The following is a 15,086-nucleotide window of genomic DNA, read 5'->3' as shown; positions in this document are numbered from 1 at the left end:
TTTCTATGGGGGCTGAATCTCAAAGCATCTTAACCTCCTCCCAAACTAGATAATTCATGGTTTAGGTCTATATCTTAAATGACTTTTGAATGGTTGGAACTGACCACAGCTGGATACTCTGTTCTTTTCCTCATGCTTAGTGGAGTGCTGCATGATCCCTTACACCCATGGTATTCTGTCATGATGAACTATTCCACTTCCCCTGTTCCTCAGATCTCTGGCCCAGCACCAGCAATTCAAAGCTTTGCAGTATTGATGCTTTGGGTTGCAACCTCCAGAAGGCTTTTGTTCTTGAAGGACTGAGAAAACTTTAGCAGCTTAGAGTCAGAGTTTCCATGATACTGGGGAGAAGTAGGGACAACCAAGGTGCATTTTAATGTAGGTCTATGTCATGTCATTGGGTCTGCTAGTGCAGCCTCATTGATAGTCACATGGGACCTGGGAGACAAGTGCTAAGTAGGATCAGTCAGTTACCGTATTTTGGATTTTGGGTGTCTTAAAATATGAAGATAACTTTAATCTTTGACATATAATGTATTTTGGAAAGATTTAAGAGGTCATGGGGATCAGAGAAACTGTCTTGTCCTCCATTTTTTTCTCACATGACCCTGAAGTCACCCCTGATTTCCCTAACACTGTCAATTGTTGCATCACCAATCATTCAAAATTTGGAGCCATCTTTCATTCCTGCAAGTTCCTCATTTATCACATCAATTCACTTGAAGACGTCCTTGTTGGTCTTGGTAGTGTTTCCATGTTGTCCTCTATTTTTCTCCCTCACCATATTAGTATAGGCCTGCAGTATCATCTGATGAGATTATTGCTGTTGCAACAATTATTATTTTCTAAATGATTTCCTGGCCTCTGTTCCATCCTTCACAGTTCTGCCAAAGTAATATTTATAGGATACTCTATCATAGCTCAGCACAAGACTACTCTTTGTCTACTGTATTCATAAATTCCAGAGTGATAGTGTGATAGTCTGGAATTTCTTCAGCTACTTAACTTCTTGCCTTCCCAGGCACCCATCCCATTGGTCAGTGAACCTTGCCATTTTTCTTTTACTACCACTTCATATCAACTGAGCACTGAAGATCTATTTAGGGATAGTTTCTGGTTGCTCCTGAAGACTTTCTGGGTCTGTTGCCAGTTTTTTTTCCTTCTCAGTGCTCATGGTCAGACTGTGACAATATAATAAAAAAATCAATATTACCAAAATTAACTTTAAATTTTAATGCTATACCAGTCAAACAATGGCAGGTTTCCTTTACAGATCTTGATAAAATAATGGTAAAATTTTTTTGGAAGAACAAAAGATCTAGACTATCAAGGGAAATGAAAAGAAGTAAGGATGAAGGGGGACTAGCACTTCCATATCTCAAACTTTATTATAAAACAACAGATATCAAAACTATCTGGTACTGATTAAATAATAGAGTTAAATCAATGGAAGACTAGATAAGGGAGATTCAGAAACAATGAAACTCAACAGAGAGTTTGATAAAGTGGTAAATGTAAATTACCTAGGGAAAAAAACTCCTTTTTTCAAAAAAAGTTGACTGGAAAGCAGTTTGGCAGAAATTAAGCTTAGACTAACATTTTAAACTACACTCTATAATACATTCTAAATGGATATACAACTTTAATATTATAATATGAAAGATAAAAAAGTAGAAAAACAATTCATAAACATCTCACAGCTATGGGTAGGAGATGTATTCTTAACCAAATAAGAATATAGGCAATTACAAATGGTAAAATAAATAACTGATTATTTGAAACTGAAAAGTTTCTGTACAGACAACATTAATACATCTAAAATAAGAATGGAAGTGAATAGGGAAAAAAAATCTTTGTATCAAATTTCTCTGATAAGAGGTTGGCATCCAAGATTCATAAATAATTAATACATGTAAGAATAGTAGCTATTCCTTAGTAGGTAAGTGGTTAAAGAATATATGTAGTTTAGGGGGGCAGCTAGGTGGCAGAGTGGATAGAGCACCGGCCCTGGAGCCAGGAGTACCTGAGTTCAAATCCAACCTCAGACACTTAAATTACCTAGCTGTGTGGCCTTGGGCAAGCCGCTTAACCCCCTCTGCCTTGCAAAAAATCCTTAAAAAAAAAAAAGAAAAGAAAAAAATATATGTAGTTTTCAAGAGAATCATATTAAAAATGTTTCAAATCACTAGTAATAAGAGAAATTCAAATCAAAAGACCTTTGAGGTTTCACCTCACACCCTGGAAACTGACAAAAATACAAAAATAACAGTAATCAATGTTGGAGAGGTTGTGGAAAGATAGGCATATTAGTTATAGATGATTTAGGTGTGAAATGGTAAAGCAATTTAGAATTATGCAAACAAAATGACTTAAATGTATATATCTTTGGAACCAAAGATTCCATCACTCGGCTTAATACCCCCAAGAAATTGATAAGAAAAAAAGTCCCTATATACTCCAAAAATTTTATAGCAGCACTTTTTGGGATAACTAAAAATTGGAAACAAAGTAGATGCCTATCAATTGAAGAATGACTAAGTCATGAAAATAATGTCACACTAATATTCCCCAAAATAAAAAAAGTAAATGCAACAAAATTATAAAGATCAAACAGGACTTGAATGACAAACTATGAGAAGACATCCCTAAACCTAAATCTTTGTGGAAGTGAGAGGTGCATAGGTGTTACACACTACATGTGTTTTGGCGTTTTTCTAATTTTTTTCCTTCGCTAAAAACCTATTTGTCATATGGGATGGTTTCCTGGAAGGGATATATGTGATATGAAATGGTATAAGAAACCAAAAATATCAGTAAAAGCTTATTTATTTATTTATTTGTTTGTCTATCTATCTATCCATCTATCTATCTATCTATCTATCTATCTATCTATCTATCTATCTATCTATCTATCTATTTATTTTTTGCAAGGCAAACAGGGTTAAGCGGCTTGCCCAAGGCCACACAGCTAGGTAATTATTAAGTGTCTGAGGCTGGATTTGAACTCAGGTACTCCTGACTCCAGGGGCTGTGCTTTATCCACTGTGCCACCTAGCCGCCCCACAAAAGCTTATTTATTTAAAAAAAAATAGGGCAGTCAGGACTAAGGAGCAGGGGAAAGTTTTCCTTTTTGTGTTTATTTTTTTGATGGGAGATGTAAGCTGTTAGAATCTAACATCTGGGCAGATGGAGCACTGGCCCTGGAGTCAGGAGGATCTGAGTTCAAATTCGACCTCAGACACTTAATAATTACCTAGCTATATGACCCTGGGCTAGTCACTTAACCCCATTGCCTTGCAACCCTCCCTCTCCAAATAATCTAATATCTAAGGTAGGGTCATTAATGCCTAGCACAGTAGCTCAATTTAGAAATTGACAAATGACTGTTTCCATCTCATTCCCTCCTGGAAAATGCCCCAAGCCTCTACTGTCAGCTATTTAATAAACTTTTATTAAATGTCTATTAATAATAATATTTGTCCTTCATTTTCAAAGAAGATCACAACATCAGGGAGGTGATGCTATGACAAGTACATGAATTGGATTTGAGTGAGGAGGATGCTGTGCTGTCACCAGCCTCACTTTCTCCTCCAGAGTCACCTGGGTCCAGTGGCCAGATATGGATCAGGATGACTGGAGATGGCCCTGGATATGAGGCTATCAGGGTTAAGTAACTTGCTCAAGGTCACATGGCTAGGAGTCAAGTGTCTAAAGCTGGATTTTAGCTTCCATCCTCCTGACTCCAAAGCCAGTGCTCTATTGAGACCAGATAAAAATGGCTTGGGAAAGGGGGCTTGAAAGGATTGGTGGGGGCTCATTTATCAATGAAAAATTCACAAGACTCTCTGACTCAGGAGGGTAAGAAAAAGCCATAAATTTTAATTCATTGTTTTGTCCTTTGTTCTCAAAGAAGACCATGACATCAATGAGGTGATGCTATGACATGCAAGTGAAATGGATTTGAGTGATAGGGTGCTGTACAAAATCACTAGCCTCACTTTCACCTCCAGAACCATCTGGGTCCAATGACTAGATATGAATCCTAATGACAGGAGATGGTCCTGGATAATATGAGGCTATCAGAGTTAAGTGACTTAGCCAAAAATCACACAGCTAATAAATGTCAAGTGTCTGAAATTGGATTTGAATTCCTGTACTCCTGACTCCAAGGCTGGTGTTCCATCCATTGTGCCACCTAAATTTTAATTCATAGGTTACTGCAAGGAGTTTAAAGTTAATTCACAGAGTTCTTTTTAAGGTAAAGATAATAAAGTGAGAGAAAGGTTAAAGACTGTTGGAAGCCACCTAAGCAACTTAAGCAACTTAAACAACCATGAGAAATGTGGTCTCCTTTAATAAGCCTAGTTCTACCCATCTGCTATTCTAGACAGGAGGTGGCTACATGGTGTTATGCTGGGTGGTCCCACAGAGGCACTGGAGACAAAACCTGGTACCCTGACCCTTCAGATGCAGAGTCAGAAGGAATTTATCAAATTAATATTGGAACACACATAAGGGAGAGGAGGTGTCTGAGTCAGGAACTAGATGCCCAGTTTTCTGAGGTTTGATTTAGAAATAAGCTGAGGGGGCGGTTAGATGGTGCAGTAGACAGAGCACCAGCCCTGGAGTCAGGAGTACCTGGGTTCAAATCTGGCCTCAGACACTTAATCATTACCTAGCTGTGTGGGCTTGGGCAAGCTACTTAATTCCATTGCCTTGAAAAAAAAACAAAAACAACTAAAAAAAACCAGAAATAATCTGAGAGGGAAGCTGACAGCAGGAATAGAAGACCTTCAGGAGTAATGGAGGTCCATCCCTGAATGAGTCTTTAGTGTTCAATTTGTGTGGAAGTGGTAGTGGAAGATCTGAGAAAAATTTCAGAGACTGACTAGTTTGTACTTGATCTTATGCTTAAGCTATCTTGACTTTTTGCCTTTCTGGGTCACCATTCTATTAGTTGGTGAAACTCTCCACTTTCCCAGCTTTATGTTCTCTTCTTAACTCCATTCTTTCTAGTCCTAGGTAATGTTTGTCCTTCATTTTTAAAGATCACAACATCAGGGAGGTGATGCCATGACAAGTACATGAATTGGATTTGAGTGAGGAGGATGCTGTGCTGTCACCAGCCTCACTTTCTCCTCCAGAGTCACCTGGGTCCAGTGGCCAGATATGAATCAGGATGACTGGAGATGGCCCTGGATATGAGCAATCAGGGTTAAGTGACTTGCCCAAGATCACACAGCTACTAAGTGTCTGAGGTCAAATTTGAACTCCCATCCTCCTGAATCTAAGGCCATTTCTCTATCACATTTCTCCATCCACTGTACCACCTAGCTCCCCTCCCAGATACAGACATCCCATTTCTACCAGGTGATCCCAGAAATCTCTTTCCTACTCTATTCCCCCAATATCAGAGGTTGATGTCCTAGGAAAGTCTAAGTCTCCTATGATTCCCAAAGAGAAGAATCTACTACACATATATATTCTACACCTCCTCATCTTTTCTTGCATTTTCTGTTTTGAGATTTTTCAGTTCCTCTTTCCAAAGCCTTCTCTGTGCCTGAACTTTGGTAGAGGCTCCAGCCCTATATGTAGTGTAGTTACATGGCAGATATAAAAAAAGAGGGTGGGGTCCTGCTCCCTTTCTTCCCCAGATCTTGACTTGCTCCCTACTGAAAAGTAGGTTTAGGAATATTTTGGGGAATCTATTATGTCATTTGAGTTGTGTGTGTGTGTGTGTGTGTGTGTGTGTGTGTGTGTGTGCTCCTTTGTGAAAGTGTATTGGGGTGTTTCATTGCCTGGGAGAGACTGATGGGTCTTTTTGGGTCTTTGCATCAAAGTTGGGGAGCAGAGCTCAAGTGGAAGAGCTTCAAGAATTCTATGTAGAGCTCTTTTTCTGGTTGTAGGAAAAAAGAAGCTACTAATAAAGCAAAAGACCTTCAAAAACTGAAGGTCAGACATATGAAAAGGATGACTATATAGTTCTTTTGTGGTGGCAAAGAATTGGAAACTGAGAGGATGTCCTTCAATTGGGAATTGGTTGAACAAGTTGCGGTAAGTGAATGGAATAGAATATTATTGATCCATAAGAAATAATGAGCAGGGGGCAGCTAGGTGGCACAGTGGATAGAGCACCAGCCCTGAAGTCAGGAGTATCTGAGTTCAAATCCGGCCTCAGACACTTAATAATTACCTAGCTGTGTGACCTTGGGCAAGCCACTTAACCCTGTTTGCCTTGCAAAAACCTAAAAAAAAGAAAAAAGAAAAGAAAAAGAAATGATGAACAGTAGATTTCAGAAAAAACTGGAAAGACTTACATGAACCAATGCTAAGTGAAATAAGCAGAACCAATAGAACATTGTACACACTAACAATGTATGATTATTAACTATGATAGATTTAGTTCTCAGCAATACAGTGATCAAAGTCAATTCTAAAAGACTTGTGGAGAAAATGCTATCCATATCCCCAGGAAAAACCTATGTAGTCTGAATGCAGACCAAAAGTATACTATTTTCAATTTTTAAAAACGTGTTTTTTGTTTGTTTTTTCTTGTTGTTTTTTCCCTTTTCTTCAGATTCTTCTTTCACAACAAGACTAATATGAAAATATGTCCAAGGGGTGGCTAGGTGGCACAGTGGATAGAGCACTGGCCCTGGAATCAGGAGTACCTGAATTCAAATCCGGCCTCAGACACTTAATAATTACCTAGCTGTGTGGCCTTGGGCAAGCCACTTAACCCCATTGCCTTGCAAAAACTAAAAAAAAAAAAAATATGTCCAACATGACTGTGGATGTAAAACCTATACAGATTGTAAGTACAATCTTGGGGTGGGAGAAGGAAGACACTTTACAAATAAATAAAAATAAATAAATAATAAATAAATAAAAATAAAAATAAAAAAGAAGATCACTACAAAAAAGCTCCAAAGGACTTGGAGAAAAAAAATTTATGAAAAAGCTAAAGCCTACCAAGATTTCAGATAGATGTACAGAAGCAAAACCTGTCTAGCTAGAATGGCACACAAAGCTGGCGACTACTATGTACCTGCTGAACTCAAGTTTTTTGATCACAATCATAGTTATCAATGGCATTATTCCAAAAATCCCTAAAAGTATTGCAGCTTCTTCCTTGTCACCAAATCTTCAATGACACTTTTGTTAAGCTTAACATAACTTCAATTAACATGCTGAAGATTATGGAATCATTCACTGGTATGGGGTTACCCAAAGGTGAAATCTGTGCACAACTATATCGATAAGAATGGTTATGTAAGAATAAGAAACAGAGCTTTGCCTTGACTGGTAATGCCCTTATTGCAAAATCTCTTGATAAATATGGGATTATCTATAGGGAGAACTTGAACCATAAGATCTATACTCTTTAAAAGTACTTCAAAGCTGTCAATACAACTATATCACCACTCAAATTATCTTTTTCAAGGAGCAGAATGAAGAAAAAGATTACACATTTTCAGAAAGGTTGGAGATGCTGGTAACAGGCAATACCAGACTAGCAAGTTTATTAGAAGAATGAATTAATGGTCTCTACCATGATTATTTTTCTAATGATCTGTTAATTTAAAAAAAAGACTAGGTAGAATGTCTCATTCTAACTCTTTGAAGAACTCAAAGGGTGTTTCTGGAATTGTTTTCTTTTCTTGGCCTAGGAGCTGCTTAGTTCGAAGTCCTGTCCTCCTTTTTGTACTTATGCTCCACCCTTGTGGGAAATGGTATCTTCCAGTCCATTGCCCCTCTATGACCGAAAAAAAAGGGGGTGGGGGGAACAAAAAGTATTTGTCTTCCCTGTTTGTGTGTGTGTGTGTGTGTGTGTGTGTGTGTGTGTGTGTGTGTGTGTGTTTGTGGTGAGTTGGGGGTTAGGGGAAACTGAGATGTCCTAGAAGTACTGAATGGGAACAGGGGGGTGGGTGGGCGACCCTGTTTGGTCGTCTTGACTCACCCCCCTAAGATATGCACATAGGAGTATAGGAGTAGGTCCTCAGGGATCAAGAGAGTCTAAACACCTCCTTTCAAGGATCCTGGACTTCGATCTCTTAATCCTGTCTCCTTTGGCTGACTGCTTTCTGTTTTGCCCTTTGACTAACCAGAACGATAAGTCAAATATCAAAGATTAATTTATGGTGTAAGCAAAGAAAGCCTGGAAATATTTCAGTCTCAGAACGTTCCAGGTTTCACATCCCCCTCTACTTTCACTGTCCCTTAAGAATCCATTCCTCCACCTCTCTCTAGTCACTTTTCCTGACAGGTTTGACTTTGACTCCCAACATGAAGACCCTGAAGAAGCAGAGAATAGAAATCGTCAGCGTTTATCAGTTTGTATTCAGCTTCCTCTTCATGGGTGAGGCTAGTCTTGCATCTAGAACGTGAAGGGATAGGGAATTTGGGGTGGCATGAAGGGCTATTCTTGAGCAGAGAGTGTGGGGGGTTCCTGGACATTTGAGCCCTAGAAGTCTAATCTGTCTCTCCCAATTTCCACCCCTTCTCTCTTTACAGGCCTCTTCTTCTCCCTTCTCCTTTTCTTTCTCCTCTTCACATCGTTCTGGTTACTCTCCGTTCTTTATTTGGTGTGGCTTTATCTAGACTGGGACACACCAGACAGAGGTGAGCAGGGGAGAAATGGAAGGAAATGACTTAAAGGGAGGCAAAGTGAGGGTGGGATGGGTGGGGGAAGGTAACTCTCAGACTTCACTTTTTCACCCTCCCCCTTCTGCCCCTTGCAGGTGGTCGGCGATTCGAGTGCGTGAGAAACTGGCAGATTTGGGAACATTTTAGAGATTACTATCCCATCAAGGTAAGAGAGGGATAGTGGGCGTACCCCCCCATATTCAATACTGTCCCCCTCTACTTCATCACTTGTCCTCCTGATATTCCTCCTCTCCCCCTTAATGGGCTAAAACTTGTTTCTGAAGGACAGAGAAGCTAGGAAGGTGGTGGTGGGGTGGTGATAGATGTGTATGCTATCTGTGCCAGCGCCCCCTTTAATTCCTCCTTTTCCTCAAGATTAAAAGTTGGGTTAGTAAAGAAGCTTTTTCCGTTCCAGGAAGGATTGATCTTTTGGTATTTTGGACACCCAGCAGAGCTCTTAAATCACCAGGCTTGCTCTTGGGAGGATTCTGGGGAATAGGTGGGAGGGAAGGACTGTTCCTCTCAGGTAGGAGGCTTTGAACCAGAGAGATTGGGGCGGGGGTCGGTGTTGGTGTTTCAGCCCGTGCTGCTCCTCTCCCAATCCCCTCACAAACCCCCTCTCCGCAAAGCTGGTGAAGACGGCAGAGCTGCCTTCAGACAGAAACTATGTGCTGGGCTCTCACCCTCACGGAATCATGTGCGCTGGAACTTTTTGTAATTTTGCCACCGAGAGCAATGGCTTTTCCCGTCAGTTCCCGGGTCTTCGGCCTTTCCTGGCCGGCCTGGCCGGCCTCTTTCGAGTCCCGGTCTATCGGGACTACATCATGAGCTGCGGTGAGTGTGTTATGCATGCATGCATGCATGTACGTTTGTGCATTTGTGCGTGCTTGTGTACGTGTGTGCCACGTGTGTGTACACATGTGTGTTACGATTGTGGTGGGGAGGATGTGGCTTTTAGGTCTGGTATCCCGGGACTACTAGACGAACTGTGGGGAGAGAGGGGGGAAGCTGGGGGAGACAGAAGCCTTGGGTCCTGGATTCTGAGTCTGTCCGCAGGGTTGTGCCCAGTGAGCCGTCAGAGCCTGGACTTCTTGCTATCGGGGCCCCAGCTTGGCCAGGCTGTGGTCATCTTGGTCGGGGGCGCTAATGAGTCCCTGCACGGGGTCCCGGGAGAACATTGCCTTACACTGCTTAAGCGCAAGGGGTTCGTGCGCTTGGCCCTGAGGCATGGGTAAGTTTGCTGACTGATCCTGGAGATAGGGTTCGGAGTGAACCAGACTTCAAAAGCAAAGGCATTAGACCGGTGTTGTTGCCCACTAGTGGAAGACTATTTTATGAAACATATGCAGTTGTTATCACTCTAGTAGTAAATTTGAGACTTAATTCTTTGTCAATCAGTGAAAACTCATTCCCATGAAATGCTTTGGGAAGATACTTGGATCTAGGAGACAGAAAAACCTCTTCTCAATTTAGTTGTGTAACCTAAGCCTCTCTGGATCTCATTTTCCTCCACAAGACTTGAGGAGCCTTCTATCTCTTGCTATGCTATATTTAGTTCTAAGTTTCACTAAATGAGATAATTAATAAAAAGTATTCTGTAAGTCTTAAATTCCAGTATGACTACAATAATCACTTATTAAACACTTATGTGGAGAGAAGTATATTTAGTTGTCAGTGGAGATACAAAGTTTAAAACAAACATGACCTCTGCTCTTTTTGGAATTTATAGTTTAGTAGGGAGAATATACATTATACCTATGTAAGTCACGATACTTCAAAAAATGCTTGGGGTGTAAGCAGGAAAAGATGGTATCAACAAAGATCAGGAAAGCCTTCCTGGAGTGGTTTAGCATTTATTTACATTGACTTTTAAAAGATAGGTAAGAGAAAATGACTAATGTGTAAACATGTTAAACACAAATTTATGTACAATATTTACCTGATTGTTCTGCTGCTGAGGGGAGGGAGGTGGGAAGGAAGAGTGGAAAAAATTGTTCTAAAAATATACATATGCATGTGGATGAATGTTGAAAAACTTTCATAATGTGTAATTGGAAAAATGAAATATCAATAAGACAATAAAAATAAATAAAAGATAGGTGAGAATTCAGTAATGGATAAAAGGGAGATCTCTGGGATCATGGAGAAAATGAGTATACAGTTCATGTTTGGGGAGGATAGAGTCTAGTATGGCAAGGGTATAGAAGGGAGTAATATGATAGAAAACTGGAAAGGTATGTGATGCCAATTTAAATGTCCACTATTATTTTACTTGAGACAATTTGACATAGGGGAATGGAATATTAGACCTGGAATTAGGTAGATGAGAGAACAACTTAAAGGTATTTATTAAGCACTAGACAGTAGTTAAAATATTGTCTCTTTTGATACTCATAGCAGTCTTAGAAGGTGTTATCATGATTTCCATTTTACAGTTTAACAGAGGTTAAGTGACTTGCCCTAGATTACATACACAGTGTCTGAGGCCATATGTGAACTTAGGTCTTCCCGACTCCAAGTTCAGGCACCTGTCCACTGTGCCACCTGCTGACTCTAATAGGTTCAGGTTTCCATTCTGACGATGCCTTGCCAGGTGTATGGCCCTGTGGCAAGTTAGAAGGTTTTAGATTTTGTGCTGAAAGGGACCTTAGAGGTTGAATTAGTTACTTATGGTTACACAACTAATAAATGTCAGAATTGGAATTTGAACTAAGTTCCTGCCCTACCTGCATGAGCCTTAGATAATTGTGACCTAAGGGTCAGAGTTCACATCCATATCCCATCATTGGTAACCTCTAAGATTCATAGCTTTGGCAGGGCTGGGGTGGGGTGAGGAATTAAGGCAACTCTGGGGTTTGATTTTGCCTATCTCCTCTTTTCCTCTCTCTCTATTTCCTTTATAACCTTTTTTTTTTTTTTTTGCCTGCCCTTTGGGTAGCTAGGTGACCTAGTAGTAAAGTGCAGGTCCTGGAATCAGGAAGACTTAAGTCTAAATTCTTTCTCTGACATGTAGTAGCTTGTGTGACTGTGGGCAAGTCACTTAACTCTGTCTCAGTTTCCTCATCTGAAAATAAGCAGGAGGAGAAGACAAACATTTTAATATCTTTGCCAAGAAAACCCCAAACTGGCTTATGAAGAATCAGACACAACTAAAACAAATGAACAACAGCAAATCTCTGTCTTACAGGGCCTCCCTGGTTCCTGTTTACTCCTTTGGGGAGAATGAGATCTTCATACAAGCATCATTTAGGATAGGGTCCTGGCAGAGGGCTTTGCAGGTAGCCTTCAAGAAATTAACTGGTTTTGCTCCTTGCATATTCTGGGGCCGTGGTCTCTTCTTCCCCAGGGGACTGCTACCCTTCCCAGTGCCTATTACCACTGTTGGTAAGTTTCTTTTCCTCTGAAGTTTGTTTGCTCTGGATATGATGACTACCTCTTCTGGGTTGCTTTTTAACTCACAAACCCTTTTTCCCCTTTAGTGGGCTGCCCCATCCCAGTTCCCCATCGTCCGAATCCCAGCCAAGAGGAGGTTGACCTGTACCACAAGCTCTACATGGAGGCCCTAGAACAGATGTTTGAGGAACATAAAGAAAGCTGTGGGGTCTCTCCTTCCACCCATCTCACTTTTGTCTAGAGTTCTGCTCCTGTGTCACCACTACCCACTACCCCAACTTTGTGCATTTCTGTATCATAGTGCTATTCCTAGCCCTTTGCAGGTGTGACCCTCAGAAGTGGATTTTGACCTTTCTTTGGAAAGCATGTCCTCTCTCTCTATAATAAATAGTCTTCCCAATCCTCTTCCTTCACATGTGGTCACATGGGATAATAAGTCAAGTATGGAATGAACACCTATTATTTTATTACTCTAGCTATGGCTTGGCTTAGATAGGACACAGGAATATCATCTATCCAGGACCTAAGAGGCAATCAGAAAGCTCTGAATAAAATGGTATAAAACTGAGTACTAGACTGTGGGGGATAAATCAGTAAAGGTTAGAATAGTCAGGAAAGCCTTCTTGTAAGATGTGTCCTGAGCTGGAGTTAGGTAAGTAGGATTCAGAGAACTTCCAAGATTTAGGTAGAGCTGGGGTAGAGGGAGAAGGGGAAGAATATGAATCTTTATTGACTGGGGAGTGAACTTTAATAGCAGCCTGACAAAGGAAAGCTTTTGCGGGGGGTCCAGCCTCAGTGGGGTCCTTGGAACTTGACAGGAGGGATAGAGTCGGCGAAATGAGTTGAGTCAACAAGTGGGTATAGGCAGGAGCAGGTTGACTGACTGTCAGCTGCTTAGATTTATTTTTATAGTCTCAAAAATCATATGAAACAAGCAAACTAAAATCATTTCCTTGGTTACAAAAGTGTACAATTTTCATCATTAATCATATAGTTCATATGGCTACATGTTTGATCATGTAGTGGTTACAAGTATGATTATCAATCATGTAGTTAATTTTCTTGTCCCTGCTCAGACCATGATGACCTCAACCTGCCTGTTGCCTAGTTTGTTGCTGCATAGTAAAGTTATTGATTAAACAGAACTTTCCTTAGAATATCTTTGATATAATTTGTTTAATGGAATGCTTCTATATTTTTGTACTGCATATGTAATGTTTTTCGATATGCTCCCTTGACAACCTATAGTGAGGGTAGTTATGTTTGTCCACCTGTCCGTCGACTCTTTCAATAACTAATTTGAGTCAATTCCAATGAGAGTAAGGTTCAAGTGGTCCCCCCCCCTCCATCTTCTCTCCACTGTAAAAGCTTTTTGGGGCTGCTTTTTCTTTTTTGGTTTGTTTTTTAAATTCATTTAAATTCATTTAAGGGGCAATGGGTTTAAATGACTTGCCCAAGGTCACACAGCTAAGCAATTATCAAGTTCCTGAGGTCGGATTTGAACTCAGGTCCTCCTGACTCCAGGGCTGGTGCTCTCTCCACTGTGCCACCTAGCTGTTCCCCAGCCTCTTTACCCTATTCTACCTCTCCTTTCTCTCTTTTCTCTCTTTCTTGCTTTCCTCTTTCCTCACCCATTAATTTTATTCTTTTTTTTTAGGGTTTTTTTTTTTTGCAAGGCAAATGGGGTTAAGTGGCTTGCCTAAGGCCACACAGCTAGGTAATTATTAAGTGTCTGAGACAGAATTTGAACTCAGGTACTCCTGACTCCAGGACCAATGCTCTATCCACTGTGCCACCTAGCTGCCCCAATTTTATTCTTATAGATATCATCCTATTATATTTAACTATGTTCTAGTCTGTAAATGACCACAAGTACTCTGTTCCATCCTGGAACTGTGACTAGGGACTGCATTCCTCTGCAGTCATAAGCTCTGGTGATCTGATGTTCCTTCTCACTCTGAGATGGCAGAGAGGTTAAGAAGGATGATGATTGAGAAGATGCCACTGAATTTGACAGTAAAGAGATTAGTGGTAATTTAGGAGAATAATAGAAGTTAGAATCCAAAATTCAGTTAAGAAAATAGAAGGGGAATAGCCAAGATGGTGGAGAAATGGGACCTGGGATCTCCTAATTTCCTCTCCAAACAACTTTAAATAATACCTTAAAATGAATTCTGGAGAAGCAGAACTCACAAAAGGTCATGAGACTGCTGGGTTTAGGGATGAGTAGTATCTCAAGGGATGGTTGTGTTCATTAGCAATGGTGGCATGAACCAATCTCCCCACAGGTGCTGGGTTCTCTGCCCCCCCCCCCCATTTCCTTCTCATTGAATTTGCTTCAGATGCCAGGATTCCATTATCTATGGTTGTACCACTTTGTTGTGTGAGTTGTTTCAGTTGTATCTGACACTTTATGACCCTTGGGTTTTCTTGGCAAAGATACTGGATGGTTTGCTTTTCCTTCTGCCTTCCTTTTCCTTTACCCTGTTTGTCTCATTCATAAAATGAACTGGTGAAGGAAATGGCAAACCACTCCCACATCCTTGCCAAGAAAATCCCAAATAGGATCAGAACTGTTCATCTGGACCTTCTATTAGGGTACTTCTCCTCTATCTGATTTGAAAATTTCAATATCTGCTGTGGAGACAGTGGTATGTTGGTAAATGTACTTAGCAACCTGCTTTCTTGGGGGGAAAAAACGTGTGCAGGACATATCTTTGAGGTTAATCTGCATTATTGAGACTTGATCCATAACTTTTTTAAGTCTAGGCAATCAAAAAAATAATGAATGAAGCCCTGATTTGTACCACTTGTGAACCTACTCACACTGAGAATTTAATAATCACTTCTTCAGAGGTTGGACAGCTGACTCCAGCACATTCTTGGGTGGAGGTTTCCCATGATGTGCACTAGTTAAGATGACTGCAGCTAATAGTGATCTTACAAGGCAGATAAAGGCATTTTAGAGTTCATTAAGGAAGGGGAAATGAAGAAAAAGCATTATGTATCTACTATGAGCCAGACATTTTACCAAGGGCTTTACAGAT

General features: G+C 40.5%; 1 protein-coding gene, 1 long non-coding RNA gene and 1 pseudogene across 2 annotated transcripts; 2 read left to right on the top strand and 1 right to left on the bottom strand.

Annotated features, from left to right (window-relative positions):
• Window positions 1-6,784: 6,784 nt before the first annotated feature.
• LOC141512140 (large ribosomal subunit protein uL30-like) lies at window positions 6,785-7,511 on the top strand (annotated as a pseudogene).
• A 367-nt stretch (window positions 7,512-7,878) lies between these two features.
• MOGAT3 (monoacylglycerol O-acyltransferase 3) lies at window positions 7,879-13,206 on the top strand. Its single transcript, XM_074225388.1, has 7 exons — window positions 7,879-8,359; window positions 8,515-8,622; window positions 8,742-8,812; window positions 9,276-9,480; window positions 9,703-9,877; window positions 11,834-12,030; window positions 12,126-13,206. Exons 1-7 carry the CDS (start codon window positions 8,287-8,289, stop codon window positions 12,278-12,280), a joined length of 984 nt encoding a protein of 327 aa, XP_074081489.1. The 5' UTR covers window positions 7,879-8,286; the 3' UTR covers window positions 12,281-13,206.
• On the bottom strand, window positions 8,321-9,486 carry LOC141514498 (uncharacterized). Its single transcript, XR_012476041.1, has 2 exons — window positions 9,330-9,486; window positions 8,321-8,602 (listed from the first exon to the last, which is right to left on the bottom strand). It is a non-coding gene; the product is annotated as an uncharacterized LOC141514498 (long non-coding RNA).
• Window positions 13,207-15,086: the final 1,880 nt, after the last annotated feature.

This window comes from Macrotis lagotis, chromosome 2 (genome assembly GCF_037893015.1).
Source record: "Macrotis lagotis isolate mMagLag1 chromosome 2, bilby.v1.9.chrom.fasta, whole genome shotgun sequence".
NCBI classification, from domain to species: domain Eukaryota; kingdom Metazoa; phylum Chordata; class Mammalia; order Peramelemorphia; family Peramelidae; genus Macrotis; species Macrotis lagotis.
Note: the sequence above shows the minus strand (reverse complement) of the source record. Positions and strands in the feature narration are given on the sequence as shown.